The following is a 25,635-nucleotide window of genomic DNA, read 5'->3' as shown; positions in this document are numbered from 1 at the left end:
TTTATTGAGATATCATTTTTACAATATTTAGGAATGTTCTCTTTTTCTTCAATTTACTTTCTAGCGACAAAAAAAAACAAAATTTTATCTACACTAAAAATATTTTCAATATAATGCTTGCATTTGCAGTGATTCCTTATATTTGTAGTCTTTTACATCAAAGAAATATTCAATAGCTCCTCTTATTTGCTCTTTTTAAAATATTCTCTTCGCATCAACTTCTCTCAGTTGAATCTGTATTTAGCACTTAAACAGACAAAAAAAAACAAATAGTATAATCAACAATGAGGTGGAAATTTGCAGAGATTCAACGGATATTATATTCTTTCGACTCTATGCATTTGTAAACATATTTTTTTCATTCGTTTTAAGATCTTTGCACTTCACTAAAGTGTTTTGAATATCAATGTAAAGTCCTTTTCAGTTTTTTCAATTCCTTATCTATTAATTCTCATATTGCGTTTCATCGCGCCTTTCGGTGTGCAACAGCGGATTTATCTCATTCATCCTTTGAATATTTAGTGGCATCATTATTATATCTATACATTGAATAACAAGAAATATTTTTTTCATTACTTCACTATACTAACTCTCCGCATCTTCCTCGGTTTTCGTCATGCGTGAACCTTGAGGAAGACGACTTCTCTGCACTTTCAATCTACACTTTTCTATAAACAAGAGGGTTTAACTCATTGTGCGTCCTTTCTTCTGGATCACACGCACCCACATAACTCACAAAGATCTATCATCTGAGTTTCCTTTTTTTACACTACAAACTTTCTCTCTTTATACATAGAAATAATCACCTTTCATCATAGAATTTGGGTGTCAATATTATGTAGCTGTAGAATATTGAGTAAATATCTCGAGGATGTGTCCTCATATCGTCTTTTTTACGTCCATTCAAAAACGAGTGATATATAAGTAAAAGAAGTAATCATGATTCAGGGAATTTTTTGCCATTTCTGCAAGAGACACAAAATAGGCGGGAAATTGTGTGTCTTTCATCCACTTCTCAATTTGGGAATATCTTGTGGTTGGATATTCAATTGCCTTCTCCTTCGGCATTTGCCGCTGAGGTCGCGCGATCAGCCGTTCTCGTTGTCTGGCACGTATTGTAGGCGCCGCAGAAAGAACACTTGAGTCCCACAGCGTGGAAAGGAATATTAGACTCCTGTGGAAGTGAAGCATTAGCCAATGTTCGACGAAATTATGGAATATGACACTCACCTTGTGGCAATCCTTGCACAGAATGTCCACCATGTAGTTCTCATACTCTTTTGGCATGGGCGAATTCTCCACCTCCTGGTCCAAATACTCCCACAGCTTCGACATGTCGATCATCGATGTCTGGCACGTGGGACAAGCATAGTGGCCAGAGCTCAGCTGTAAAAGAAAAAAATAAGAAATTAACACATTAAGTCCAGTCCCTTTGATTTCTCTGTGGCTCAGAACCTTCATGGGTTAAGTCAAACCAGCAATTTGTGACAATGGAACAAATTCAAAAAATTTAAAAGGTCTCCAAAATTGCGTTCAAGGACACATAAATTGGTCGGCCGATAAACTCATTCGGAAAAAGTGCGATAAACCTAGTTTGCAAGTCGTTTAGAATTGATGCACTTTAACACTAGATTTACCGAATATTCGGTAAGGTTTCGCATTTTTCTGACTGCGAAATTATTTCATTTCGTCAAATGCATAGACTAAAATTCATCTACATTTAAAAGACATCAGCAAATGGGTCACTTTTCGTGAGAATCATGAATTGCCTCATAAATTGGGTAATATTTGTTCCGTATTCGCAATAGACATCGCCAAAATCCATTGGTTTCCACTATTTTTTGCAATAAAATTGTGGCCGAAAGAGAGATCTTTTTTTTAGGAACACTCACCAATTCCTCAAAGCACGTGCGATGGATTAAGTGTCCGCAATCGGGAATGTGACAGGGAATCCTCGAAGTGTGGATGTCCTCCAGACAGACTGGACAGTTGGATCGCGAGACGTTCTCCACGCACTGCAAAGCGAAAGCAAGGCCATTAATTACTGGAGGCTGGAAGATGCACTCCTCATCTTCTCACCCTGTGTCCGTCGATCTTTAGCTGCAGAGGAAGACACATGTTGCACACTTCGCAGTGGAAGAACCTGTCCTTGCCGCCGACGCGGCAGATGCCACAGCCGTCGCAGTGGTACTGATCCTTCTCCTCGTCGTCAAACAAGTTACAAACTAGGCATGTGTACTTCCCAAAGCGCACTCCGCACTTCTCGCACTCGGACTGCACGCGCTGCCGAGTCTCGCACTCCGTGCAGATCAGCTGTGTCACTGTGCGACGGTTGAAGTAGTGAGATTCGTGCTCATCATGGCAGTAGCGACACATGTACGTCTTGTTGCAGCACGGCGTCTGAAAGGGCACAAGAGCAGGACATTAGATTACGCCCCACTTGTCCTCCCGGACGAGATACTCACCACAAACTTGGCGCGTCTCTTGTAATGTGCGCATCCGACGCGCTTCTCTCCGGACGCATCTCCCGGAGAGACCTTGGCCTCGTCCGCCGTGTTCGTTGTCATCGCTGTGCTGCCGCTGCCGGATGGTGTTCTGTCGGAGCCACTCGAGGGAGTCTCATCGCCCGTCTTCTGCGTCTTCTCGCCAGTCAGGAGTTTTGCCCGTCCATTTGCTGATGGCGATGATGATGTTTGCTCCATTCCACGGCCTCCCACTTTCACTCACCCCACACACGCGCAGCCACACCAAAGCGTCCTTCTGCACCACCCTGAGATTCTCCACCAAGGCTACTACGCGTTCACCACCAATTTGCACAGAGACTCAACGGATTCACAAGAGAAAAAGGATATTTTACATGTGTACAAAGTGATTAAGAAAATAGAAAGTGGTGGCCATGTTGTGACGACACCGAAAATGACAATCGACTGCGGAGCGCCATCTGGACGGGAACATTCCTTGCGGAGGTTACAAAAAAAGTGTTCTCATAATTTTTCCACAGTCTCAATTGAATAGTAACGACTTTCAGCGTGTTTTTAATTGCTTCCGCACAAATATCTCCACAATGTTTGCGGATAAATGCCTTTTATTATTTCATATCCGATATCCATCGTTACAATGTAGTCAAAATACACTTGTTAACAATTGCAATGGGTGTAAAGATACACAAAACAGAGGCGAAAGGGCAAGGATCCGTTCGTGTTGGGAACGCCTTATTGCATGTGGGTGGTGAAATGTTAACAAATATAATTAATTCCTGTTGAATCTCTTATCAGCAGAATTTGATGCCATTTGCTGTGAACTTTTAATCACTGTGATGTACACTGGACGATAGAGGGGAGAAATCTCACGTGCTTCATTTTCATTGCTCGTAAAACCGTCATAAACTTCGCCTAATAAGAATTCCGGGCCTATATAGATTCCACCTTCTACATGGTCACTAGCCAAATCTGCAAATATATGTATATTATATATAAAAATAATAATATAATAATAATTTTCTGTATAAAACCAGGACATCATGTGCCATAAGAAAATGAGGTCAATTTTAATTAAATTCACTCCCGAAAGCCACACACATCGATAGATAAATCGTTACTCTGCTTACCATATCCGAGAATTGGCTGCAGATTGCTATTCGGTATCCTAAATGGTACTGTTGCGATTGTTATGGGGAAAATTATTTGCAAATCATCGCCACTTTTATCGAACTCCAGGCAAACCTGTGGGTGTATTTTGGGAAAAGGTCATAATTGCAATTTGCGCAGCGTTGCAGCATTGCCAGATAAATTATATCCTCCTTAACCTGGGGGAGGAATTGTGAAAAATGCTCACCACCAATTGATAGTAGATTTGCACGAGACGACAAACATTAATCATGGTCGTGGGCAGAGTGGGAATTCGGAGATTAGTGACAGTGTCTGACTTCTCTGTGGGATTTATGGATTCGCCCTTGTACTCCAGCACCAGATGCTGCACCTCCTTCGTGACCCCCAGCACGCCGCGCTCCACAAAGAACTCGCACAACTGCCAAAAGGAGGAGAATTAGCGATTCGAAAGGCATTCCAGAAAAATTCCCGCCCCACGACGTACAGATTAGCGAATTACTCCACTGAAACGGAGTCATTTGTACTGCTTAAATACCCATTAAGCAATCAATTCTTCCCTTTCGCATTAGGTAATTTACTTATATATAATATAAAACGGAGCTTTTATCTAATTTTTATCAATACTTTAGCGACTGTCTGGGTAACTCAATGTTTAATAAGCGTAATTCGAATCAATTTCATTGAGGAGGTGTGTAAAATTGATCTAATAGCATGATTTGACATATAAAATGATCCATTTCAAATGGGACAAATAACTTGTTGAATGCCACCCGAAAGACCACTTCATGTTAATTGGCTCGACTGTATTGTATGTATTATCAATGATAAAATGTGTGCGGGGTTATTTCTGCAAAAAGGAACTCCACCCACCTGAAGGAATCGTACTTTCAGCTTCAAGCTGTCTTCACCTTGATTATCTACTTCGGATTTCAGCTTGAGAGTTTCCCCACAGCAGTAAGCGTTTCGATCCAGTGAGCATCTGCGGAGAGAGACTCCTTGAGGACCTGCTCGAGATATAGAGGCTCTTTACCTCACCTGAGCGTGACCGGCCCCTTGGCGCAGCACAGGCAACACTTGACCTTCTTGTCCTGGCCTGTCAGTGGTTTCTATGGAAATGAGAAGCAACATTGTAAATGCAGCGAAGGCTAGAAGCATCTTCTCTCACCAGGTACTGCTCCTCCATGCAATCAATGTGCGGTCCGATGATGGTGAAGTACTTGATGCCCTGCGGTGGTGAGGCGTACGGGATGTCCAGGGTTACCTTGATATAGTAGCGGATCTGGCAGGCGCGAGACTCGAAGCTGCAGGGCAGATTGGTCTCCGGGATGCCAAAGCGGAAGGGAAACTCATGGTGTCCGCGCTGCAAAATAGGTACGGCCTCGTGATCGCCATCGTTAGTCTTCTGACCCCAGATCACTGCCCTCTCGTCAATGTAGTACTGATCATCCTTCACGGTCCTCTTGTCACCGGACACGAACACCTTCCATTCGGCGTGCGCTTTCCCGCGCAACACCAGTCGTATGGCTGTCGGTGGCCAAAGGGAAACACAATCAATTTTTTCCTCCCCTGTGGAGATACAGCGGAAAACTTTCACGTGAGAGCATCACACATGAAAGCCGTCCCAGTGCATCGCTTCAAAGAGGACATGCCCGTCGGGAATCCAATAATACATTTTATTGCATGTTCTCCGCTGCTCTTGCACTATTACAGCATTTTATGCTCTCTCCAATTTCACATCTCATATAAATTTTTGAGTTATTTGTGTTTGGACGACACATTGCAAAAACTTTTCATACAAATCAAGGGGAAAACTTACTGATAATCACCATTGACCAAAAATGCATGGTAAGCAGAATACAGACCAGAAATTTTCACTACTTATAACTTTGAGAAATATTGTTCTACAAAATTATATGAACACATTTTGTAAACTCATAAACTCCGCAGCTTTATCACGCCACCCCTTCGAGATTATTGGGCTTCATCCCGCAGAAATGTTCCTCAAACTTTCAAGATATTTCTCGTAAAGTCTCTCGAAATAGTGCCGTTGGATTACGGGAAAATTTTTTCCTGTGAATAATTTTCCAATTTTTCTCCTCCCCGGTTTAGGGTGGTTTTGTACACCAAATTGAGAGCATACGCCAAAGTGGGGGAGTCTATAGAGCAATTGCGAGTGTCTGAAAGTAGAAAAAGCGTGGCGGGAGCTTTTATGTGTTATTAGGAGTTAATTGAACTCATAAATTCACGTCGTGTGGCGCAGAATTTACCCAATAAATTCCTCTAGCGCGTCACACATTCGCTTTAAATATTCAGATTATTTAGTAAATGATGTCAACATAGCTGGATGTATTCCTTATCTAATTCGCGTGATAGTCACTAGCACAATTATATTGATTAGACAGCTTTTCGCAGAAGCGGCAAAGGCAGCTGGGAAATCACTCAATCTCCTCATTTCGGTGTCACCATTCAATTAATATTTCAATTGTGCCACTGTTGAGTTCGAGCGCGCGATTTGATGAAATCTCATTTGGTATTCTGGCAATTAGGAGCAATTTCTGCACAATTTCGGTCCCTTCAGAAGACTATTAATAAATCATGGCGTGGGAAAACAGTCCAGTCCAGACAGTGAAAAATTGTCTATTAATTCATTCCCTTCCTTCTGCTGCGTCATCAACTCAATAGTGTGAGTTTTGCTGACCAGAAAAAATCTCATGAATGTATTAAAAGTTCCCGAAAGCCGAAAATTACTCAATCTGCCAGCTCTGATATCATGTCATACTTTGGCACCCTCTGTGACCACGATGGAATCATCCAATTTTCCCGTGAAACTCATTCTGAAAGCGCGACTGGAAAAATCGAACAAGGGATATTTTTCACAATCAGTTCGATGTTGGGAGATTTATCGAAGTTGTATGTATTCGTCGTTTTAGTTACATAGATAGAAGATGATCCATATTACAAATTCAACCCTTAATTGTCCTAAGATTTCCTTACATGTATTTTTGCATAAAATTTGAGACGAGTTTTCTCGAAAAGTCATTTTAATTATTGCGAGTTGAAGAGTTTCCAGAGAAAATATAATTCTTTGTTCCAACTTCAACTCGTTATGAAAGCGCTTTTGGTGTATTCTTTTGGCAATTCACCTGTTTTCCGGGGAATATATAAAATTTCCCGCATCTGGATTTTTCTCCCTTGCAATTTTGCGCTTAAAATTCCATAAATCCCCCCAGGAAGTAAACACAATCAAGTAAAATATTTCGGAGAAAGGATTCTGCCACAAGAAGCGAAACTCAACTTTTCAGTGAGAATCCATGAAAATGCGAATATTTGTATCACTTACATTTCAATTTGAAATTCTCCGTGGTATCCACAACGACTCTTCCCACGAGACACTCTCCAGCATAGTAGTACTCCTTGTCTAGTCTTATATCCAATTCCTTGATGTAATCCATCGCGTGTGCTTTTTTTGCCTCTCGAGCGCCAACTTTTTCCCAACTTTCTCCTCACACTCTCAGTCTACGGCGTGTCATTCTTGTTTCACAAAAGGAAAACAGCGCTAAGAAAATGCCAATTTTCACGCTGGACGCGTTGTTAGGCGATAAAATTGATTTTCGACATCGTACCCCCGTTCCTTACTCTCAAAAGTCTCAAATTTCACTTCAATTAACACATTTTCAGGGGGTTTCGCAGACGAGATGGAGTAAGAGGGCATCAATTGTGCAATTTCCCCCTGAGGAAACACATAACAATTTTCTCGAAATGATAAAACTTTTCCCTCCGTATCTACATAATAGATAAACTGGGAAGCACCTTGTTTCGAGAATCAATGGCTATAAGGCTATGCTGAAGCATACAAGAACTTTTTCAGCAAATATCGCTGAGTAATTGCCAAGGGAAAGGGAAAACCCGAAACCCATCTCATCCCGTGCTGCTGAGGCGAAGGGAAAATGCTCCACAATTTGATGGCGTCAGTGAACTGATAATGAGTAGGGTTGGGGATGTTTGCTTGAAAATACTACATGAAATACCGCTCTCTCGCCCACCTTCGTGCTCCACTTTTTCCATAAATGTGCCAATGAAGAGCAATAAGATTTGTTTACACTTCTCCTCGTGGCTGTCGTGGCGGAAAATGAGGGTGGGCACAAAAATTCACATATAGGATGCGATAAAGGTGGAAAATGAATCGATTTTCAATTTGGTGAATTTTCATTTTATTGGCAAAAGCAAAATCATCCTTCCTCTCCTACCTTTCCGAGCAAAGTTGCCCAAGAAGTAGCTCAAGGATTTAATGAGAAAAAGAATTCCGTGAAGTGAAACAGCTTCTGATCTCTATCTAGAAACTTATCGCATATTCATTCTGGCTTTCGTACAGGAGTAAAAAAAAATCCGAGGAATAAAATTTTTAGTCTCTCAACAACGTAATAAAATTTATCTCCGCTCGAACAAATAGCAGACAGTGAGGGAAAATCCAGTGAATGAGTTGCAAAATACCATGAGATAAATACTCAGCGAAAGCTTTTATTTGGTGACTCAATAGAAATAAAGACACTCCCCCCAAATCTGGGTGGGTGGACAAAAAGTGCGCCTCATGAGTTGAAAGACCTCAAAGACATAAAAATCCCAGTGAAATATCTTTTTCTTTTTTTGCCTCTCCCACTCGCTGACTTTTCTCGAGATTTGTCGGTGTGGTTTTTCTGGCTTCTGAAATATGAAGTGCAGAGAAGAAAGATAGCAGATAAAACGTTACATGGATGTTTGAAGACGGAATTTCTCCATATATGAAGAAGAGGTATAAAGAAAAAGTCCGCAAGATTTACATTTTTCTTGCTTCATTGGCATCACACGCAATTCACGTGTGTGTCTCTCCCTTTATTTTGCCTTTTATAACCATTCGTGTACCAAAAACATTTGAACGATTTATATGTTGGGGCCCTACTCAAGTGCCACCCCATCTCCAATAATATATGTAGAATAAAAAAGCACCTAACTCGAAACGAGAGAAATTCACACGCAAAACGTCTGCAATTGATTTTGAGGCAAAGCTTGTGGCATATAGAGAATATAAAGAGAGGGATGAAAGCCAAGAAATCCTTCCTCGCAGTGGGAAATTTGCTTCGGAAATCCCGATGTTTTTCCTCTGTCTTCCTGCCTCACCATTAATTCAGAAGACATGCTGGATAATCCATCCCACTTTACGATATTTTCCCACGTTTCCTCCCTTAAACATTTTATCCTCCATTTGAGTTTGAAAGTCTCATTAAAATTGCGAAAATCATTAAGTCAAGTGCATACTGCAAGGACTCCCCAAACCCTCATGAAATACCGCGACGAGGGAAACTTGAAAGTTTCTTGCGGTGGCGCCAAAGATGTCACTCCACGGGTGACTCCACTTTTTGCCGACGCATCGTGATGCTGATGTTGCACAATTTTCCACCCCTTAAGCGTTGCCATTTCCCTCTTCGCCAATCATCCATGTGCGAAGGGTGTTTTTTGCCTAATGATGTAAATTCCATCCTCAATCCTTTTTTTTGTTGTTCGTGAATCTCAGGCAAAAGCTTGTTGAGTGCTTTCATCAATTTTCAAGCCACTCAACCCACTTTCTCTGCATCCAAAGTCATGCTTCATCCCTCGAGCTAAACACGGGGAGAAAGCATTTTGCCAGAGAGAGAGACATTCGTCTAAAATAATGGTTTTTTTTCAGGAAGTGCGGGAGAGAACAAGAGACTCCGACCAGGGGCGATTGATTGGCATGATTGAGATTGCAAATTTAATTTTCAGCTCACGATTGAATCCTTGTTCAATCAAACTTCGAAATGGATTGCTAGCAGCAAATTGTTAAAAAGTTTCACTGCACTTCAGTGTGACTGTGAAATTCTATTGAATTGCCATATAATTCTGAAATTATCCTCCCTTTTCGAGCGGGAGCAGAGAATGAAGAATCACCATAATTGTTGATATTTATTCTCGCGTAATTAAATTCATTTGCAACTCTCTTTTGGGACTCCTCATGTTTCTGCCCATTCACCCTTTCTCCATATATACCAGGCAAAATAGCTGCTTTGCTAAGACTCATCCATTAGAATGTTGTAAAGAGATGACATTAATTTAATTTTTCATGTGAAAATTTTTCTTCCTCGTCGTTCAAGAGGAAATCCATCCGAAAAGAGGTGTTTTAGTGCTTCCCATGAGGTGCAAATCAATTTTTCCTTCGAAGATGGATTGTTGAAATACATGGAAGTTGGAATTTAGATGCAAATTGCTCTACTTTCTCATCCTAAATGTGGCCCACTTTCAATTTGCTCCATTCACGCAATGCTCAGGGTGCGTGACTGATTTGCCTTTGGTTCCTTCACGACGTCCAAGTGCGTCAGAGCTGAAGAAAAAGACGTCAATTTCTCGTCTGGGCTCTTCCTCTCATTGCTTTTCCTTTTCCTTTTCCTTACTGGCGCTTCACCCATGAAAACTCATTGACAGAAATTCACAACAATTGATATTTCTATACACTTTTAATTCACTTCACAGCATTTTTCCCTCATTCTTTCCGCCTGCAACTGCTCTCGAGGGACACGGTGTGATGGGAAATAATAGAGAATTGAAAAGTGGCACGGAAATGAAATTTCCACACCAGAGACCCAGATGGTGCAAAATAGAGACTAAACGACCCCTAAATGGAGAAAAAATTTCCTCAAAATAGCAAATTAAGAGATGATTTGAAGAACTCTCCTCTCTATAAAAGCTTCACTGCATCACTTACAATTTATTCACTTATTCTCGGAACTTTCACTTGAGCGCAATTCAATTATACCATCCAACATTCAGTCATGGATTTTTCATTGCTTCACCAACGATAGAGAGGAATTTTATGTTCCAACTGCACTGTTATTAAATAATTTCTATGGATATATCTCAAAGATTGCACTCTAGAGATTTTCATCCAAGCAGAAGAATCACGAGTTTTCCTCCCTCGAAGGGAAATCAAGAGATGCGCTCCTGCGCGCGATCCTTCCACTTCGACGTTTGCCAGCCAACTGACTGGCGTTCTTTCACTATTTGAACATTATATACACACACAATGAGGGGTTGTCAGTTGCCATCCACTGACTTTCATCCAGAGCTTAAGGGTGGCTAGAAGGGATTTTTGAAACTTTTAGAGTAAAAATTTTGTGATTAACGAAATGTACAATCTTGCACTGTGAAATATGAAGTCTCTTCTCATCCCCTAAGATCTTTCTCAGGTGGTTTGAATGGCTGAGGCGATGTTTCATCTATTGTCATTGCAAAATCCCAACTCTGTTTGCAGCCCTTGCCTGTTTCATCTCGCCCTCCCGCACCCAAATGCTGTTGTGTGGAGCATGGGGACTGGGGTAAATTTTCATATATAGTTTCATGCAGATAGACGACGGCTGTCAGTGGAATTGGGGCCATAGAACCACCTGAAAGGACGGAAGGGAGAGGACGAGAAACAAGGAGAGAGAACGAAAGTGTCGAGGATGGGAAAACTCAAGTGACTGCACAATATTATCATCAAACAAATGCCGCCGCTCCTCCTTCTCGCCCCCCGTGAAATCGAAATCATTCTGAATCGGAGCTTAAAGCTCTCTGCACGTATTTCGTGCTTCACGGGAGAGGAAAGAAATATTTATTCAACTTTAATCGATTTATTCTGGGAGATTAACTCGTAAAAGGCCTCAACAGGAGAAAAAACCTTTTTTCTCTCTCTTTCCATTGTTGCTGGATGGAGGAAAGAAAAAGTGTGTGCGAAAACTTTTGAGCTTTGAAAGTGAAAGCGGATAGAAGAATAAAACCGTCAACAATCAGTGAAGCTTTCTGATCACTCTTTGTTTCTCTTTCGTTCCCCTAAAGAGGGATTGTAAAGTGAATATAATCAGAAATAGGCACGACAGAGCATGAGAGGAGAGAAAATCTGGGGGTTGAGGGCGCATCCTCACTTCCTGTGGGGATAACTTTTCCACCCATCAGCCAATTTTATCGCAAATTTGCATACTATTAAAATCTTTGCCCGGGAAGACGAAAATTTCACCATGATTGGGTGGGATTTTCTCCCCCAGGGGCGTTAAAAACACGTGCACACGCTTTATGAATATATACCAAAATTGTCTTGCTGATTGATGAAAGATTTTTGAGAACGCATGTCTGAAACTGTTTAGCGATACAATTCCGTGAATTGATTTGTAATTTCTCCAAAATTTAAGCACTTTTCTCAGAATTCGCCTCAACTAAACCTTAAGGATTGATGGAGGTATAAATTCTAAAGGAGCTTTTAATTGAAATTTTGAGTCAGTGTGCTTCCAACTCTAATTATCTCAATCAAGGCATTTATGAATTTCATGTTTCTCACCCATTTGGGAACATTTTCCCACCTCCAGTGCGACATTTAGCTTCATTGGAATGAAAATGTTTTGTTAGCGAGTCATTTGCGTTAGGGAAAACGCCTCAAGACTGGGTATAAGCATTTCTCTCTGAATACCTCCAGCCCACATTTCGTCATTCCTTTCACACAGATTAAATTCTGCTGAGATTCTTTTTACACTTTTCAGCATTTATGCTGGACATTTTCTCAAGATTACTGGAAGTTTCTTCATTCTCACGAGCCTAAGAATCCCCCAAAATAGCATATTTGCAAATAGTTGACAAAACTATTGTTGTGAAAAATATTTTCCAGCACTGAAACAGAGCGAGAATTAATCTGTTGGAAATTATTTTGTGATGGCATTCTTCCATAGTTGAAATTCAAAGAATTCACCACATTTTACCCAGCGCACATGAGTGACATAAAAGCGTGAAAATTGCTAGTGATGTGGAAAATTCAGCGAGTTAATTTTAATGCACCAATAGACGCTTTGAGAGCTTTTCCCAAATTGTCCTTCATCTCAATACAATTGTCCCAATTTTGTGCATGGAGGGCAAAATGTGAAAATTGGCGCACTTTAGCGACAATGTTTTACATGGTAAAATGATCAATAACACGTTCTGGCTTTTTGGCTTTCATCATAAATGCAAGAAATGACTAAAACCTCCCCAGCATGAATTAATTTCCAGGCATCCTGCTGAGAAAATGAATTCATGTGGTTTCCTCCTGGGGCCTTTTGCCCATCATGATCCTCTTCACTCCTGCAGTATTTCACAACCTTTTGTCCTCTCTGAAATTTTCCAAATATTATGCTAAAGAGCCTATAAATACCCTAGAGGGATTTCCCATTACATCTACTAATGCTGTTGTGAATCGCAATGAAGAGAGTGGGAGATTTTTCCTCCAGATGGAATTTATCTCGTGAAAAATAACACAACTCCCTCTCTCACCTTCCAGGGACAGGTGAAAATGGACAGAAAGAGGAGGAAATCTGTTAGCCACAAATTCACAAAACACTCTGGCTCTGCCGAGAAGTCTATGCGAAACCTCGAGAGTGACGGCAATTTACTTCTCCAAACTAATTAAATATTTTCCCATCCAAATTGCTCCGCTGCGGCCTGGAAAGGAGGACGAGACGCTCCTCTAATGAGGGTCACCTCTCGTGGAAGTCCATCACAATCACAAATTTAGGATGCTTTCACGGGGAATTACCCCGAAAACATGTTAATTTCAGCTCAAATGGGCAATTAATTAAAAATTCCACTGAAAGAATCTAAATGGAAAACTTTTCAAATATTCCACAGACGTTCCGGCGAACGAGATATCTCAATTTCAGAAAACTGTGTTTTCCTCTTTTGCAGAGCAAACAGAATCGTTTTCTATCAATTTCATACATTGCTTTTTTCCTCTACTAAATGCTCAGAAAATCGACGTCGGAACATAGCATTGTATCCATTAATCAACGAATTCGAAAAGCAACTTAAGCCAAATTCAACTGTAGGGAAATCAATTAATCTCACGTATGTTTCTGTAAATTCTCATTACACATCCACAAAGAACAGAAGAATCCCTCATCAACAGACTAGTGCATTGTTAATCAGATAATCTTATAGATTTGGCGTTAAAGCACACCTTCTCAGTCTCACTTTAGCTTGTCACTCAATTTTGATGGTAATTTGTACTGCAGATTGAAATGTTGTCATGCAAATGGGGGATTTCATTTGCATCTCAAGCTCTGAATTGGTCTCTGTGGTCTCCTTTAGAAACTCAACTTGGAATGCATTGCATAATCTTGACTAAATCTCCATTCAATCCCATCCTTAGGGCTCAAAGGTGAGAAAAATTAGCAATTCTAACCATTAACACTGCATATACTAACAGAACCGTAGAATTCAATTTAATTTAAATGTTAAGCTGGACAGCATACACTTGAAAATAAAGTTTTAATTCCGGGAGGTTTGCTGGAAGATTAAGCATTTCACTAAGCATAAAACATTTTGTAGTATGACTAAAAAGATCTAGATTTTCAGTTTGTCTTGGAATAGAAAAATGGCAAATCAAAATGTTGAATGCATTGTTAATTAAAGCACTGTTTTTATCATTAAATTTAAGGCGAATGTGTTGAATTTATATTCAGATTAGGTGCTTAATCTTCATTTCATATTCCACTGAACTATTTTCAGTCTCAAGATTTGTCGAAAAAGTATCGATAGTTTTTGCATTTCCACTTTGAGTCAGTTTACATATTCATCCATGCAAATTCCACTGCCTTTTTTGCATTAACAGTTTTGTTTCAGTTCCATTGAAACACTCTGAATAAATAGTTTTCCACCGAGAGGATGTATATTGCAGGAAAAGAAATGTGAAATGCTGAAGTGGTGGTAAAAGGCATTCAACTTGATAATTTTCTCCACTCTAATTGGATCTCCCGAAGGACTTGCCGCAGGATCTCTCCTCGTTGGATTGAATTTAAAGTGGTCATTCATGCTAGAGCGAATATGTGGGTGAACTTAGTGAATTGGAAGTAGAAAAACTAGACACTTTCCATTTACAATTATTTTATTTAATTGCAAAATTTCCTTTTTCTTTGACCTTTTAGAGATATTGCAAATTTATCAACAGAGGAAAAAAAAAACATTTCTCTTCTTTTCATAACTATCATCTTAATATTATTCGCATTCGAAGGATTTTTTTTTCAGGAGAAAAGAAAAAAAATTATTTTCTCTCAACAACAATTAATATTGGAATCTAATGTATATTTCACAATTTTTTCTCACCTCCCTATCAACTCTCTCGCTATTCTTACAAAATGCTTCTAAAAGTTCATCGGTCTTCATTCATTGATCATCATTTTTTTTTTCTTCTTCTTACATCATAAAGAAAAGTCGAGACGAAAAAATATATACTTCATTATGCTACAGAAATTTTTCTCCCTATTGTTATATGTATTTTTTAAAAATCTTAGAATATATAGATTTTTAGCAATATTCACTGTATTTTGCTACTAATGGAATGATATATATTTTTTTGAATCATCGAATGACTTCAATTTTCACGTCTATCGGGAGAAAATTCAACATTTTTCCATCATTTTCTGCGATATTATTATTTAATAAAAATCAATCTCAAAGAGATTTTCTGTGTTGGAAAGGAGCCTAAAGCATTTTTCTTGGCGATTTCGTAAAGTATTTGTATCTCTTCTCCACTTAATACAAAAATATTCAAACTTCAGATTATCGGGTTCCTCTGAGGAAGTCTGAATGAAGAGATTTGAAAAAGTAGTAGGTAATCGCTTTCTTTCTTTACTTTATCTTTAAATCGTGAATAGTCAAAAGTTGTGTGCGATGGAGGGAAAATTTTTTCATATATATATATATAAATCTGATTTGAATGAATAATAGTGGGGATTTCATGTTCTATACAAGGTGTGAAAAATAATAAATTGTCACATTTTGCACAATTTTCAGCAATTCAGCACATTATGAATTACGCAATGTACAATCATTCATTTCGCTTTTTATATCCATAGATAGATTACTCCTTTTAACTTATAACGCTCTTTGCATTGAAGGTATTTTTAGGAGTAGAAATAATTACCTTATCGGATTGCCGTGTATTTACATTGGACGCACTCAAGTCATCCTCCAACTTTCATGCAATCTCTCGGGCGGATGGAATGAAAGCTTCCCAGTACTTAATCAACTGTTGTACATCATTTTGACCAATAAAGAGATAGAAAAGGAGAAACACGACATTAAGTGATGAAAAAAACAAATCAATACAGTGAGACGCATTAAAGATAGCGTGAGAAAATTCACCTGTTGCTGATGAGCCATTTGATCCTCTAAATACTTGATAATTGTCGCTTTGAAATCTCTGGCGCGATTGATTTCAAATCTCTCCATCTCACGCTTGATTTCCGTGGAAATATCGTCAAACTCCTTCTGACAGCGCTGTACTTTGCACTCCCATTCCTCCACCTCCTTCTGTGCCTGATCCAATTTGTCTCTTCGCTCAGCCAATTCCAGCTTCGCCTTGTTCTCCCGCTTCTTTGTCAACTGGAGTTGGGCGTGTTGCCAATTTTGAAAGACCTGCAAAACACACCACACCAAATTCCATCAATAATGCCACGCTAATTCAATTTCATTCCCGCGCACCTTCACTCTCTCGTGGAACACATCTTTGATGGCCCCAAAGAGGCCAATGTAGTCCTTCAGCGTCTCCGACAGAATGTACAGATCCGAGTTGGCTTGCTCAGATCGCAGCAACTCAACCTTCTCCTCCACATCGGCGAGCTGCGAGAGCGCCCTGGAGAGTCCCGTGTGCTCCTCGCACGTGCTCAGCAGAGCCGCTGACTTGGCCACGCCACCGGTCAATTGTGACAGCTCGCGCCTGTGCGTCACGAGTGCCTTAATCGACGCGTGCAGTTTCTGCATGTGCATGTCGAGATTCTCCACCTCGGCACTCTTCTCCTCGAACCACGGATCATTCTCGTCCATCTTGTACGTGATCTTATTCACCGTCTCGCCCACTTTGTTGAACATCCTCAGCATACCTGCTCCACTCAGAGTAGCTGTGTTCACGGCACGCGGCAACTCTTGTTCACTCTCCAGGAAGTTCACGAAGTCCGTGTCGACACAGAGAACGGGATGTTGAGCCGTGCGATTGAGGTAGCGCTCGAGAGCTGCTCGTCGGTTCTCCACCCATTCCATGCCCAGTCCAGAGCCAGGTTCTGCCTGCGGCTGGGCCATCTTCACCTTCGTGCTGCCAATGATGTTCTTCTGCGGCGCCGGAGGAATTATTCTCCCGCAGCGCAAGTACTTGCTCACGAGAATGTCATGCAGTCCGAGGAAGTCACTGAAGCGGCGGACTACGCTGAATTGGCGCTTCTTGAACTTCATTATGTTCGTGTTTGTCGTTACCCTGCAATGATTGTGCGGTTCAATTAAATTCCTCGGTGGGATGCTGACTTTTGAGTTACTCCGGGAGTTTTACCCAGTTTCTTTTATCTCAAACTTGATAGCTTATCTTCAAAAATCATCACGGCATAATAAATGATAACGAAAGGAAACACTTTCAGACTGCAAAAGTGCGTCATCAATGCAAAATAATAGCGAAAATCCACAAAATATTATCAATTCTTAAGCAAAATTACAGTTCGACTATCAGATTGATCAATCAATAGAGCCATAAACAGCCCATTTAGTGCACACGATCAACCACGGTACTTTCTTATGGCGGATGAGCAAGCCAGCATGTTTTGCTGCTTCCCACTTGACTCACTTGTAAGCAATAAAGGAGCCAATTCCGTCGCCCATCTTCTGCGGTTCCGACACTGTGATCTCGATGTACTGGTCAGCGTTGTCATTCGTCTCCACCTCCTCCATGGTTGGCGACAGCGGCTCCTGGGCGAATCCGGACAATTCCATGAAAGAAACGTGCAGGAATTTAATGCAAACACAATGGGCGAAAAGTGAATTTTTTATCACATTCTCTCTAGCCTCTCTCGGTTCCACCTCCTCTGTCCACTGGACTGAGGATGAATAATCTCCGGGGGAGCAGTATCTTATCGCGAGTGGTGCAAATGAGAGAAACACACTGGAGAATCTCGCGCCATTGACGCGTGAGCGACAGAGAGGCATTTCTCTTGGGCTGCACTAATTCAATTATCGTGCTGTGTGATGCTACAAATACGCCCATAGAGGCCTGTCATCGTGTCGGCATCTTCAGTGTCCGGAAGCGAGAGGGGATGAGATCTTGCAGGGTTCCGGACATCAGTGGAAAAATCCAATAACACCATTAACGCGTCCTTGTTACGCTTTTCACCCCCAGTGTGGGTCACCTTCACGCCACACCACTGATCACGACACCTTGCCGGGTCACACCGCAGCATTTGGGGGTCCGTGGAGTGCAGAAAAGAGGTGGAAACGAGAGAAAAGCGCCGAAAAAGAGTGTGATTTGGGGATTTCTTCTTACTTGCACGGCCGACTCGAAAATGTCGTTCTCCTCGTCTGGACTGGTGATGTCCACATTGTCGAAGAGTGGTGGAGCTTCCTTTTGTGGTGATACTCCGTCCATGCTGCAAATAACGGGGCAATTTCCACTGAGAGTCACACAAAAAGAATCTTTCTACCCGAGAATTTTACTGACACATCACAGAGAATATGACAGAGTGCCCTCTGGTGGTGAGCATCGTGAACGAGAATCCCCGGCCCGGTTGAAATTCTCATGTGAATTACAAATGAAACAAATATGAAAACGAGCCGGAAAAGTGCATGAAATTCTCCCCCATTGGGTTACTAAAGTAAGTTAGGAGCCAACAGAACAGGAAAACCACAGCAGAGACAGCATATTTTCCGCGATTCGAAAATAAACCGGTGCACTATTCATGAAAAAGTGCTAACGATTGGGTACTTCTGTACCACTTCGTTTTGATATTCCAGTGGAAGGGCGCATGGCCAGTCGGGCAGTTTTGGAGAGTCTTGCTCAAAAAATAGTTTACGTCTTTTTTAATAAGTAAAACTACCGTAGAGGATGGATAGTAAAGGCCGCAATGTTATTGTTTGTGATAATGGAACCGGAGTAAGTGCGGGGGCGCTGGAGGAAAGTCCGGTGAAGAGCCGCCAGAGACAGAGTTGTGATGACACATTTGGGGCTGGGCTCCGTGGGAGATAAGAATTCACTTTGGGCGAATTTTCACATTTTCCACGCAATTAACAACTTCCAGTCTTCTGCAGAGGAGCCAGGAAGCTCCGAAGAGGAATATATCATCGGTCTCTGGTGTATTTTCACTGAATTTTCATGTCTGAAAATACCCTATTTGAGGTTATGTGTTTGGGGCTCCAGCGACTCTCCTAATGATTCACTTCTTTTGCAGTTTGTGAAGTGCGGATATGCCGGAAGCAATTTTCCAGCCCACATCTTCCCCTCGATGGTCGGGAGGCCCATTATCAGGGCGGTGAACAAAATAGGAGACATAGAAGTGAAGGTGTGTACTTGGGATTTAGTCCCTTCTTAGACTGTGCAGTCCTGCCCAGGGCAGCCTGCTGAACCCATGAGAAACTATCAGAAAATGTTGAAATGATGTCTGGAGGAGGGGAGAGTTAGTTGGTTTGATTACAATAGTTTTTATTTTGCAGGATTTACACGTTGATGTAAGTCTTTGTTTTATCTGTTCCTCTCAATTAGAAACAAATCCCAAACACTCACAATGTTACACGCATTTTCTCGTTGATTTGTTGATTTCATAGTTAATGCCTCTTTGTCTTGTTTCCATTTTTGAGTACTTATTCTTCTCAGACACTCCTTATTGTTGATTTTTGTCTTTTTGTGCCTCTTAACGCAACAACAGACTTTTCTGATATGTTTTGTTGGATAGCAACTCGATAAAATATCCTGATTTTCTACAAGCATTTGTAGAGTCAGTGGAAATTTATTTATACTGTCTTATCAGAAGGCCCAGCTTCGACATTAGCTGGCTTATCGCGCTTTTTCGGTGAGATATAAAGTGAGACTGATAAATTTTCACTGACTGCCAGAGTCAAAACTATTGATAAAAGATTTTTGAGTGCAGGAATGGCCTCTATTAACTCATTTTTCTCTCAATTTTCTTCTCTTTGCGTTCTTTTGCACGCATTTCCCATTGAAAACTAAACTCGAAACGAAAAAATCCACACAAATTATCCCACAAAAATTTAATAAAATGATTCACATGAAAAAATTCACACATTGAAAATTGTGTAAAAGGACGTGGGTTCAACGTACCTTCCCGTAAGTAAGGAATAGTTTTCACTCTATTTTCACACTATCATTTCTTTGGCAATGAATTTACTTACACACTCTCTGACTTTGTTGATTAATTTAATTTCTAATGTGTTTAAATTTACCCAATGAGTTGTTTTTATTGTTCAAACCAGCGGAAATAATGTTGCCTCTTATTAATCAATGCCAGAGTTAGAATTCAGGCGATCACGATGAAATTCCTGAAATTCCAACTCTGATTTGCACCTCTTGTTTTGTAGTTGATTCCTCTTTTCTTTACTGCATCCTCTGCCGATGTCAGAGGCTCCTGTTAATTGTTTCTTATCTTACATTCCTTTGCGCAAATGCTCACCCAAAACATCCGCTCTCGTGGTCTGATTGGCTCACGCGCTGTTCGGAATTGTTGCAGGACCTCATGGTGGGCGATGAGGCGAGTCAATTGCGTTCGCTGCTGGAAGTGTCGTATCCGATGGAGAATGGCGTGGTGAGGAATTGGGAGGACATGTGTCACGTGTGGGACTACACATTCGGACCCAAGAAGATGAACATCGATCCGACGAACACGAAAATCCTGCTCACTGAGCCACCGATGAATCCTACGAAGAACCGCGAGAAGATGATTGAGGTGATGTTCGAGCAGTACGGCTTCGATTCCACCTACATTGCCATTCAGGCGGTGCTCACGCTGTACGCCCAGGGCCTTATCTCGGGCGTGGTGATCGACTCGGGCGATGGCGTGACGCACATCTGTCCCGTGTACGAGGAGTTTGCGCTGCCGCATCTCACGCGCCGCCTGGACATTGCCGGGCGCGATATCACACGATATCTCATCAAATTGCTACTGCTGCGAGGATATGCCTTCAATCACTCGGCTGACTTTGAGACTGTGCGGATGATGAAGGAGAAGCTGTGCTACATCGGGTGAGTTTTCCACCTCTGCAATTAGATGCTGACTAAATGTTTATTTCTTTCAGATATGACATCGAGATGGAGCAACGTCTGGCGCTAGAGACGACTGTGCTGGTTGAATCCTACACACTGCCGGACGGGCGAGTGATCAAGGTGGGCGGAGAGCGCTTTGAGGCACCCGAAGCCCTCTTCCAGCCGCACCTCATCAACGTCGAGGGTCAGGGCATCGCGGAATTGGTGTTCTCCACCATACAAGCGGCGGATATTGACATGCGATCAGAGCTTTACAAGCACATTGTCCTGTCTGGCGGCTCGACCATGTATCCTGGGCTGCCCAGTCGCCTGGAGCGCGAGATCAAGCAGCTCTATCTCGAGAGAGTCCTCAAGAATGACATTGACAAGCTTTCTGTGAGTAATTTCCTCCTTTTCCACACGATTATCTAGACATTTTCAAAAAAAAAAACAGAAAGTAAACGTTAAGTTTGGAAAAGTGATGAAGAAGTTGATTTTTTGAATGATGTAAATGCAATTTAGGTTTTTCTCTTGCAATATCTACTCAATTTCCCAGTCAAGTGGAAGAACGGTAATGTTCCTCTTTGAATAGATGATTTTTAGACATTTTCCTAAATCATATCTTTTGCCATTCCTCGTCAGGGAATTTCATTGAATACACAGATTTATTAGTGAAAGATTATTTCTCAAAATGATATTGAAAATCTGTCTGGCGTTCTCTTTGCAGAAATTTAAAATTCGGATCGAAGATCCACCGAGGCGAAAAGACATGGTCTTCATTGGCGGCGCCGTTTTGGCGGATGTGACAAAGGACAGGGATGTTTTCTGGATGTCGAAGCAGGAGTACCAGGAACAGGGCCTAAATGTCCTCAAGAAGCTGAGCAAAAAGCAGTGAATGTCGCGAAATCGCCGCAATTTTCTCCTCTTCCGCCAACTTCATCTTCGCTTAACGTATTTCTTCAGCATAATTTCAGTGGCATTTTCAGTCTATTTGCAAGAGAAGAAGTTTATAATAAAGTATAAAAAATTTGTTATTTATTTCCAGTGAAAGAGAAATCAAGGATAAAACCAAGCAAAGAACAATATTGTAAAGAAAATATTTACTGTAAAATCATTCCGACTGGGAAGACTATTGTAAGATTTTAATTTTAAATAAAAGTGTATTAAATAAATTAATTTCATAAACTTTTTGAGACAATTAAAAGAATTTTGAAAGGCTTTGAATAGAAAACCGAGAAAACCGAAAAGTGTTTAGTTCTCATCATGGCTGTTAAGGCCGGAATGGCGCTCGTGTTGATCCCGACAGACGTTTCCTTGCTTTTAATAATAATTATTCTGGAAATACACTCAAATTTTATAATACAATTGCATCAAGTGATACAAACCTTGAATAAACTTTCCTTTTTTATTTTAAAACTAAATCTACAGTGCGGCAAGATCCGCAACAGAAATGGAATGATTTTTTCGAATTTACCCACAGATACCACTACGGTTAGGATTGCGTGGTATATGGTAAACATGAGCTCGCTCAGCCGGGAAATTGCCACGCATTAGATGTCAAAGTCAGAGGCATAGTGTGTGTTTGACCGGCAATTCCTATTTTTCTGGTAAATCACAGTGTTTTTCTGAATCTTCCATTCAATTCCCATCCTTAAGCCATAGAGGAACAATTTGCAAATGTTTCAATGTGGAAATTCACTGTGAAAATGCATTAAAAACGAGAAGAGATTAAGCCGACAAAGTTGAGTACAATGATCTTTTTTTATGGTCTTTTGCAGTGTTATGGACACGTCAGGGGGACTGTCTAAGCTCAAGCTGAGCCTGGAGAAGCAGGAGCATCTCGTGAAATTGGCTATTTTGACGATAGCTGCAATTTTGTGTGAGTTCATATTTGGTTATGAGGCGTTGTGTTGTGACGTGACGTGACACTCCCACTTGTTTTCCCAGCATTCGCCACCCGGCTCTTCTCCGTGCTGCGCTTCGAGAGTGTCATCCATGAGTTTGACCCCTACTTCAACTACCGCACCACTCGCTTCCTGGCCGAGCAGGGCTTCTACAGCTTCCACAACTGGTTCGACGACCGAGCATGGTATCCCTTGGGCAGGATCATCGGCGGCACGATCTATCCGGGCCTGATGATTACCTCCGCTTTTCTCTATCGCGTCATGTGGCTCTTCAACGTCACCATCGACATTCGCAACGTTTGCGTCTTCCTGGCTCCCTTCTTCTCGTCCCTCACAACAATCGTCACGTACTTACTCACCAAGGAGATTCATGTGAGTTCATGAGCCGTCTTGTGCACCTCAATCAGTGCTTTAATGTTTGTTTGCCCTCCACAGAGCACAGGAGCAGGCCTCGTGGCCGCTGCAATGATCTCCATCGTTCCTGGATATATTTCCCGCTCAGTGGCCGGATCGTATGACAATGAGGGCATCGCCATATTCTGCATGCTCCTCACGTACTACATGTGGATCAAGGCAGTGAAGACGGGCACAATCCTCTGGAGCACGCTCGCGGCGCTCGCCTACTTCTACATGGTGTCATCCTGGGGAGGCTATGTCTTCCTCATCAACCTCATTCCCCTGCACGTGCTGGCGCTCATGATCACCGGACGCTTCTCTCACCGCATCTACATTGCCTACAGCATTGTCTATTGCGTGGGAACCATCCTCTCCATGCAGATCTCCTTCGTGGGATTCCAGCCAGTGCAGAGCTCTGAACACATGCTGGCTCTCGGCGTCTTTGGCCTGTGTCAAATCCACGCGTGCGTGGACTTCCTGCGATCGAAGATGTCCAGGGAGCACTTTGACATCCTGTTCAAAGCACTCTTGGGATTCATTCTCGGCGTGTCGGTCCTCATTGGAATCATCCTGTCCATCACTGGCAAGGTGTCACCGTGGACTGGGCGCTTCTACTCTCTTCTCGATCCGAGCTATGCTAAGAATCACATCCCGATTATCGCCTCAGTTTCCGAACATCAACCGACATCGTGGTCATCCTTCTACTTTGATCTGCAAATTCTAGTCTTCTTGTTCCCCGCTGGACTCTACCTCTGCTTCTCAAAGCTCACCGACGCCAACATCTTCATCATTCTCTATGGCGTCACCAGTATCTATTTTGCCGTGAGTATTCACCGACTTTTGCTCTCGAAGCAGTGTCTAAAATCTGATACTCTTTCAGGGCGTGATGGTGCGCTTGATGTTGGTCCTGGCACCAGTGATGTGCGTCCTCTCGGGAATCGCGGTATCCCACTTGATGGCAAAGTACATCAGAAGTGTGGACAATACGCAAACAAAAACACAGGATCCGAAGAAGTCAAAGAAGTTCGAGCAACAATCGACAGTATCCAGTGAAACTGCTATAGCCTTCGTCTTCGTCCTGTCATTCCTGCTGATCACCTACACATTCCACTGCACCTGGGTGACTTCTGAAGCCTACTCCTCGCCAAGTATCGTCCTGGGAGCTCGATCGCACGACGGAGGACGCATAATCTTTGATGATTTCCGAGAAGCATACTATTGGCTGCAGATGAATACTCCTGAGGTGAGTATGTGAAGCTTTTTGAGCGTGATCTCTTGTCATAATGGGAAATATGATGATAAAAGCATTTATTGAATAGCTCTTGAGTGAGTTTATCAATCGAGCTCATCCGGGCTCTTGACTAAACTCCTCAGCAAAAAGGGTGATTATGATCAATAAAAAACACTTTGATCGCTGATTTCCCAAGATTAAGTTCAAGTATAGAGTTCTTATCAAAACTGAGCCAAGGCACAGTTTTTCAAAGGAAAACTTTTTCAAGCATGAGACGTTCAAAAAAGTTCATAACATGCCGTTTGTATTACGTCTAAGAAACGATCGAATTGAACTGGGGCGTTTAAATGATTATCTGAAATGTTTACAATTGGCTAAGTGACTGAAATCTCTTCCAAACAGGACGCAAAGGTGATGTCATGGTGGGATTACGGGTATCAGATAACGGCAATGGCGAATCGGACAATTTTGGTGGACAACAACACATGGAACAATACTCACATTTCGCGCGTTGGCCAGGCAATGGCATCCACAGAAGAGAAGGCCTACGAGATTATGCGTGAACTGGATGTGGACTACGTGCTGGTGATCTTCGGTGGTCTCACGGGCTACTCGTCGGACGATATCAACAAGTTCCTGTGGATGGTTCGCATCGGCGGCAGCACGGATCGCGGGTCGCACATTAAGGAGCAGGACTACTATGCGCCCAGCGGCGAGTTCCGTGTGGACAAAGAGGGCTCTCCGACGCTCCTCAATTGTCTCATGTACAAAATGTGCTACTACCGATTCGGGCAGGTGTACACGGAGGGCGGAAAGCCACCAGGATATGATCGTGTGCGAAGCGCAGAGATTGGCAACAAGGACTTCGAGCTCGATGTGCTGGAGGAAGCGTACACCACGGAACACTGGCTTGTACGGATATACAAAGTAAAGGAGCTGAGGAATCGTGGAGTGTGAGGATGTCATTACCCCCCAAGGAGTCGCAAAGAGCATCACAGAACTGCATTTTCAACAGTGTCAGTTGGGCAAAAGTTGTCTGATCAACTCGCAAATGGAATGATTTTTTTTATTGTACAAAATGAGAGAGAGAAAATGACACAGGATCTAAATAAAGTTTAGGATGCTTTTCTACTGTAAAATGTACCACGTTTTAATGGAATAAACACAATCTGCAAATTCAAATTTATGTAGGTGGATCTGAGAATGTTTACATACACCCACTCAAGAGTGTGGAATTGATTGGAGGCGATGTAAAATGGAGAAATTTTCTGAAAATTTAATATCCCGAGACTCACTGACTGGCATAAAGAAAAGAACACAGAATATGATTTCCTACTGTAAAATGTACCATTTATTGTAATAATCTTTCCTTCCTCACTCTTTCTTTTTCTTTTTCAATAAATATTGCAAATTATTCGTCTCTCCATCCACAATATTTTCTTT

General features: G+C 41.8%; 5 protein-coding genes across 10 annotated transcripts; 2 read left to right on the top strand and 3 right to left on the bottom strand.

Moving 5' to 3' along the window:
• Positions 1-62: 62 nt before the first annotated feature.
• On the bottom strand, positions 63-2,919 carry LOC132261609 (RING finger and CHY zinc finger domain-containing protein 1). Its single transcript, XM_059760497.1, has 5 exons — positions 2,466-2,919; positions 2,080-2,400; positions 1,893-2,015; positions 1,231-1,386; positions 63-1,174 (listed from the first exon to the last, which is right to left on the bottom strand). Exons 1-5 carry the CDS (start codon positions 2,700-2,702, stop codon positions 1,046-1,048), a joined length of 966 nt encoding a protein of 321 aa, XP_059616480.1. The 5' UTR covers positions 2,703-2,919; the 3' UTR covers positions 63-1,045.
• Positions 2,920-3,050: 131 nt separating this feature from the next.
• LOC132261731 (arrestin domain-containing protein 3-like) lies at positions 3,051-10,632 on the bottom strand. 4 transcript variants are annotated; one of them, XM_059760667.1, is made up of 8 exons: positions 10,363-10,632; positions 6,949-7,338; positions 4,774-5,132; positions 4,644-4,714; positions 4,479-4,587; positions 3,835-4,026; positions 3,608-3,722; positions 3,051-3,449 (listed from the first exon to the last, which is right to left on the bottom strand). In XM_059760667.1, exons 2-8 carry the CDS (start codon positions 7,058-7,060, stop codon positions 3,250-3,252), a joined length of 1,158 nt encoding a protein of 385 aa, XP_059616650.1. In that variant the 5' UTR covers positions 7,061-7,338; positions 10,363-10,632; the 3' UTR covers positions 3,051-3,249. The 4 variants fall into 4 exon arrangements, with proteins under 4 accessions (XP_059616650.1, XP_059616651.1, XP_059616652.1 ...); XM_059760668.1 differs by having other exon boundaries at positions 6,949-7,187; XM_059760669.1 differs by having other exon boundaries at positions 6,949-7,164.
• Positions 10,633-14,520: 3,888 nt separating this feature from the next.
• Positions 14,521-18,221, bottom strand: LOC132263117 (sorting nexin-2). The gene is made up of 5 exons (XM_059762703.1): positions 17,956-18,221; positions 17,263-17,384; positions 16,137-16,902; positions 15,798-16,070; positions 14,521-15,681 (listed from the first exon to the last, which is right to left on the bottom strand). Exons 1-5 carry the CDS (start codon positions 18,055-18,057, stop codon positions 15,631-15,633), a joined length of 1,314 nt encoding a protein of 437 aa, XP_059618686.1. The 5' UTR covers positions 18,058-18,221; the 3' UTR covers positions 14,521-15,630.
• A 202-nt stretch (positions 18,222-18,423) lies between these two features.
• On the top strand, positions 18,424-21,837 carry LOC132261597 (actin-related protein 2). 3 transcript variants are annotated; one of them, XM_059760482.1, is made up of 6 exons: positions 18,424-18,561; positions 18,857-18,967; positions 19,726-19,749; positions 20,150-20,661; positions 20,715-21,057; positions 21,389-21,837. In XM_059760482.1, the coding sequence occupies exons 1-6, from the start codon at positions 18,514-18,516 to the stop codon at positions 21,554-21,556; spliced, it is 1,206 nt and encodes a 401-aa protein (XP_059616465.1). In that variant the 5' UTR covers positions 18,424-18,513; the 3' UTR covers positions 21,557-21,837. The 3 variants fall into 3 exon arrangements, with proteins under 3 accessions (XP_059616465.1, XP_059616466.1, XP_059616468.1); XM_059760483.1 differs by lacking the exon at positions 19,726-19,749 and adding an exon at positions 19,119-19,133; XM_059760485.1 differs by lacking the exon at positions 19,726-19,749.
• A 366-nt stretch (positions 21,838-22,203) lies between these two features.
• LOC132263114 (dolichyl-diphosphooligosaccharide--protein glycosyltransferase subunit STT3A) lies at positions 22,204-25,374 on the top strand. The gene is made up of 6 exons (XM_059762697.1): positions 22,204-22,268; positions 22,440-22,540; positions 22,609-22,937; positions 23,001-23,783; positions 23,842-24,204; positions 24,595-25,374. The coding sequence occupies exons 2-6, from the start codon at positions 22,444-22,446 to the stop codon at positions 25,147-25,149; spliced, it is 2,127 nt and encodes a 708-aa protein (XP_059618680.1). The 5' UTR covers positions 22,204-22,268; positions 22,440-22,443; the 3' UTR covers positions 25,150-25,374.
• The last annotated feature ends 261 nt before the right edge of the window (positions 25,375-25,635 follow it).

The sequence above is a fragment of the Phlebotomus argentipes genome, unplaced genomic scaffold, assembly GCF_947086385.1.
Source record: "Phlebotomus argentipes unplaced genomic scaffold, Phlebotomus argentipes genome assembly contig_15, whole genome shotgun sequence".
Classification (NCBI taxonomy): Eukaryota; Metazoa; Arthropoda; class Insecta; order Diptera; family Psychodidae; genus Phlebotomus; species Phlebotomus argentipes.
Note: the sequence above shows the minus strand (reverse complement) of the source record. Positions and strands in the feature narration are given on the sequence as shown.

Bases quoted from the DNA above. Each gene is read 5' to 3' on its own strand.
- LOC132261731 (XM_059760667.1), bottom strand. From the start codon at position 7,060: ATGGATTACATCAAGGAATTGGATATAAGACTAGACAAGGAGTACTAC. The intron at 4,715-4,773 runs GTGAGAGAAGAT...TCATTTCCATAG, and splicing joins GCATGGAGGAGCAGTACCTG to AAACCACTGACAGGCCAGGA. The intron at 3,723-3,834 runs GTGAGCATTTTT...ATACACCCACAG, and splicing joins AAATCTACTATCAATTGGTG to GTTTGCCTGGAGTTCGATAA.
- LOC132261609 (XM_059760497.1), bottom strand. From the start codon at position 2,702: ATGGAGCAAACATCATCATCGCCATCAGCAAATGGACGGGCAAAACTC. The intron at 2,016-2,079 runs GTGAGAAGATGA...TTCGCTTTGCAG, and splicing joins TAAAGATCGACGGACACAGG to TGCGTGGAGAACGTCTCGCG. The intron at 1,175-1,230 runs GTGAGTGTCATA...TCACTTCCACAG, and splicing joins TGTGCAAGGATTGCCACAAG to GAGTCTAATATTCCTTTCCA.
- LOC132261597 (XM_059760482.1), top strand. From the start codon at position 18,514: ATGGATAGTAAAGGCCGCAATGTTATTGTTTGTGATAATGGAACCGGA. The intron at 19,750-20,149 runs GTAAGTAAGGAA...GAATTGTTGCAG, and splicing joins TGGGTTCAACGTACCTTCCC to GACCTCATGGTGGGCGATGA. The intron at 20,662-20,714 runs GTGAGTTTTCCA...TATTTCTTTCAG, and splicing joins GAGAAGCTGTGCTACATCGG to ATATGACATCGAGATGGAGC.
- LOC132263117 (XM_059762703.1), bottom strand. From the start codon at position 18,057: ATGGACGGAGTATCACCACAAAAGGAAGCTCCACCACTCTTCGACAAT. The intron at 16,903-17,262 runs GTGAGTCAAGTG...CAATCATTGCAG, and splicing joins GGCTCCTTTATTGCTTACAA to GGTAACGACAAACACGAACA. The intron at 16,071-16,136 runs GTGCGCGGGAAT...TGTGTTTTGCAG, and splicing joins TGTTCCACGAGAGAGTGAAG to GTCTTTCAAAATTGGCAACA.
- LOC132263114 (XM_059762697.1), top strand. From the start codon at position 22,444: ATGGACACGTCAGGGGGACTGTCTAAGCTCAAGCTGAGCCTGGAGAAG. The intron at 22,541-22,608 runs GTGAGTTCATAT...TTGTTTTCCCAG, and splicing joins GACGATAGCTGCAATTTTGT to CATTCGCCACCCGGCTCTTC. The intron at 23,784-23,841 runs GTGAGTATTCAC...ATACTCTTTCAG, and splicing joins TCACCAGTATCTATTTTGCC to GGCGTGATGGTGCGCTTGAT.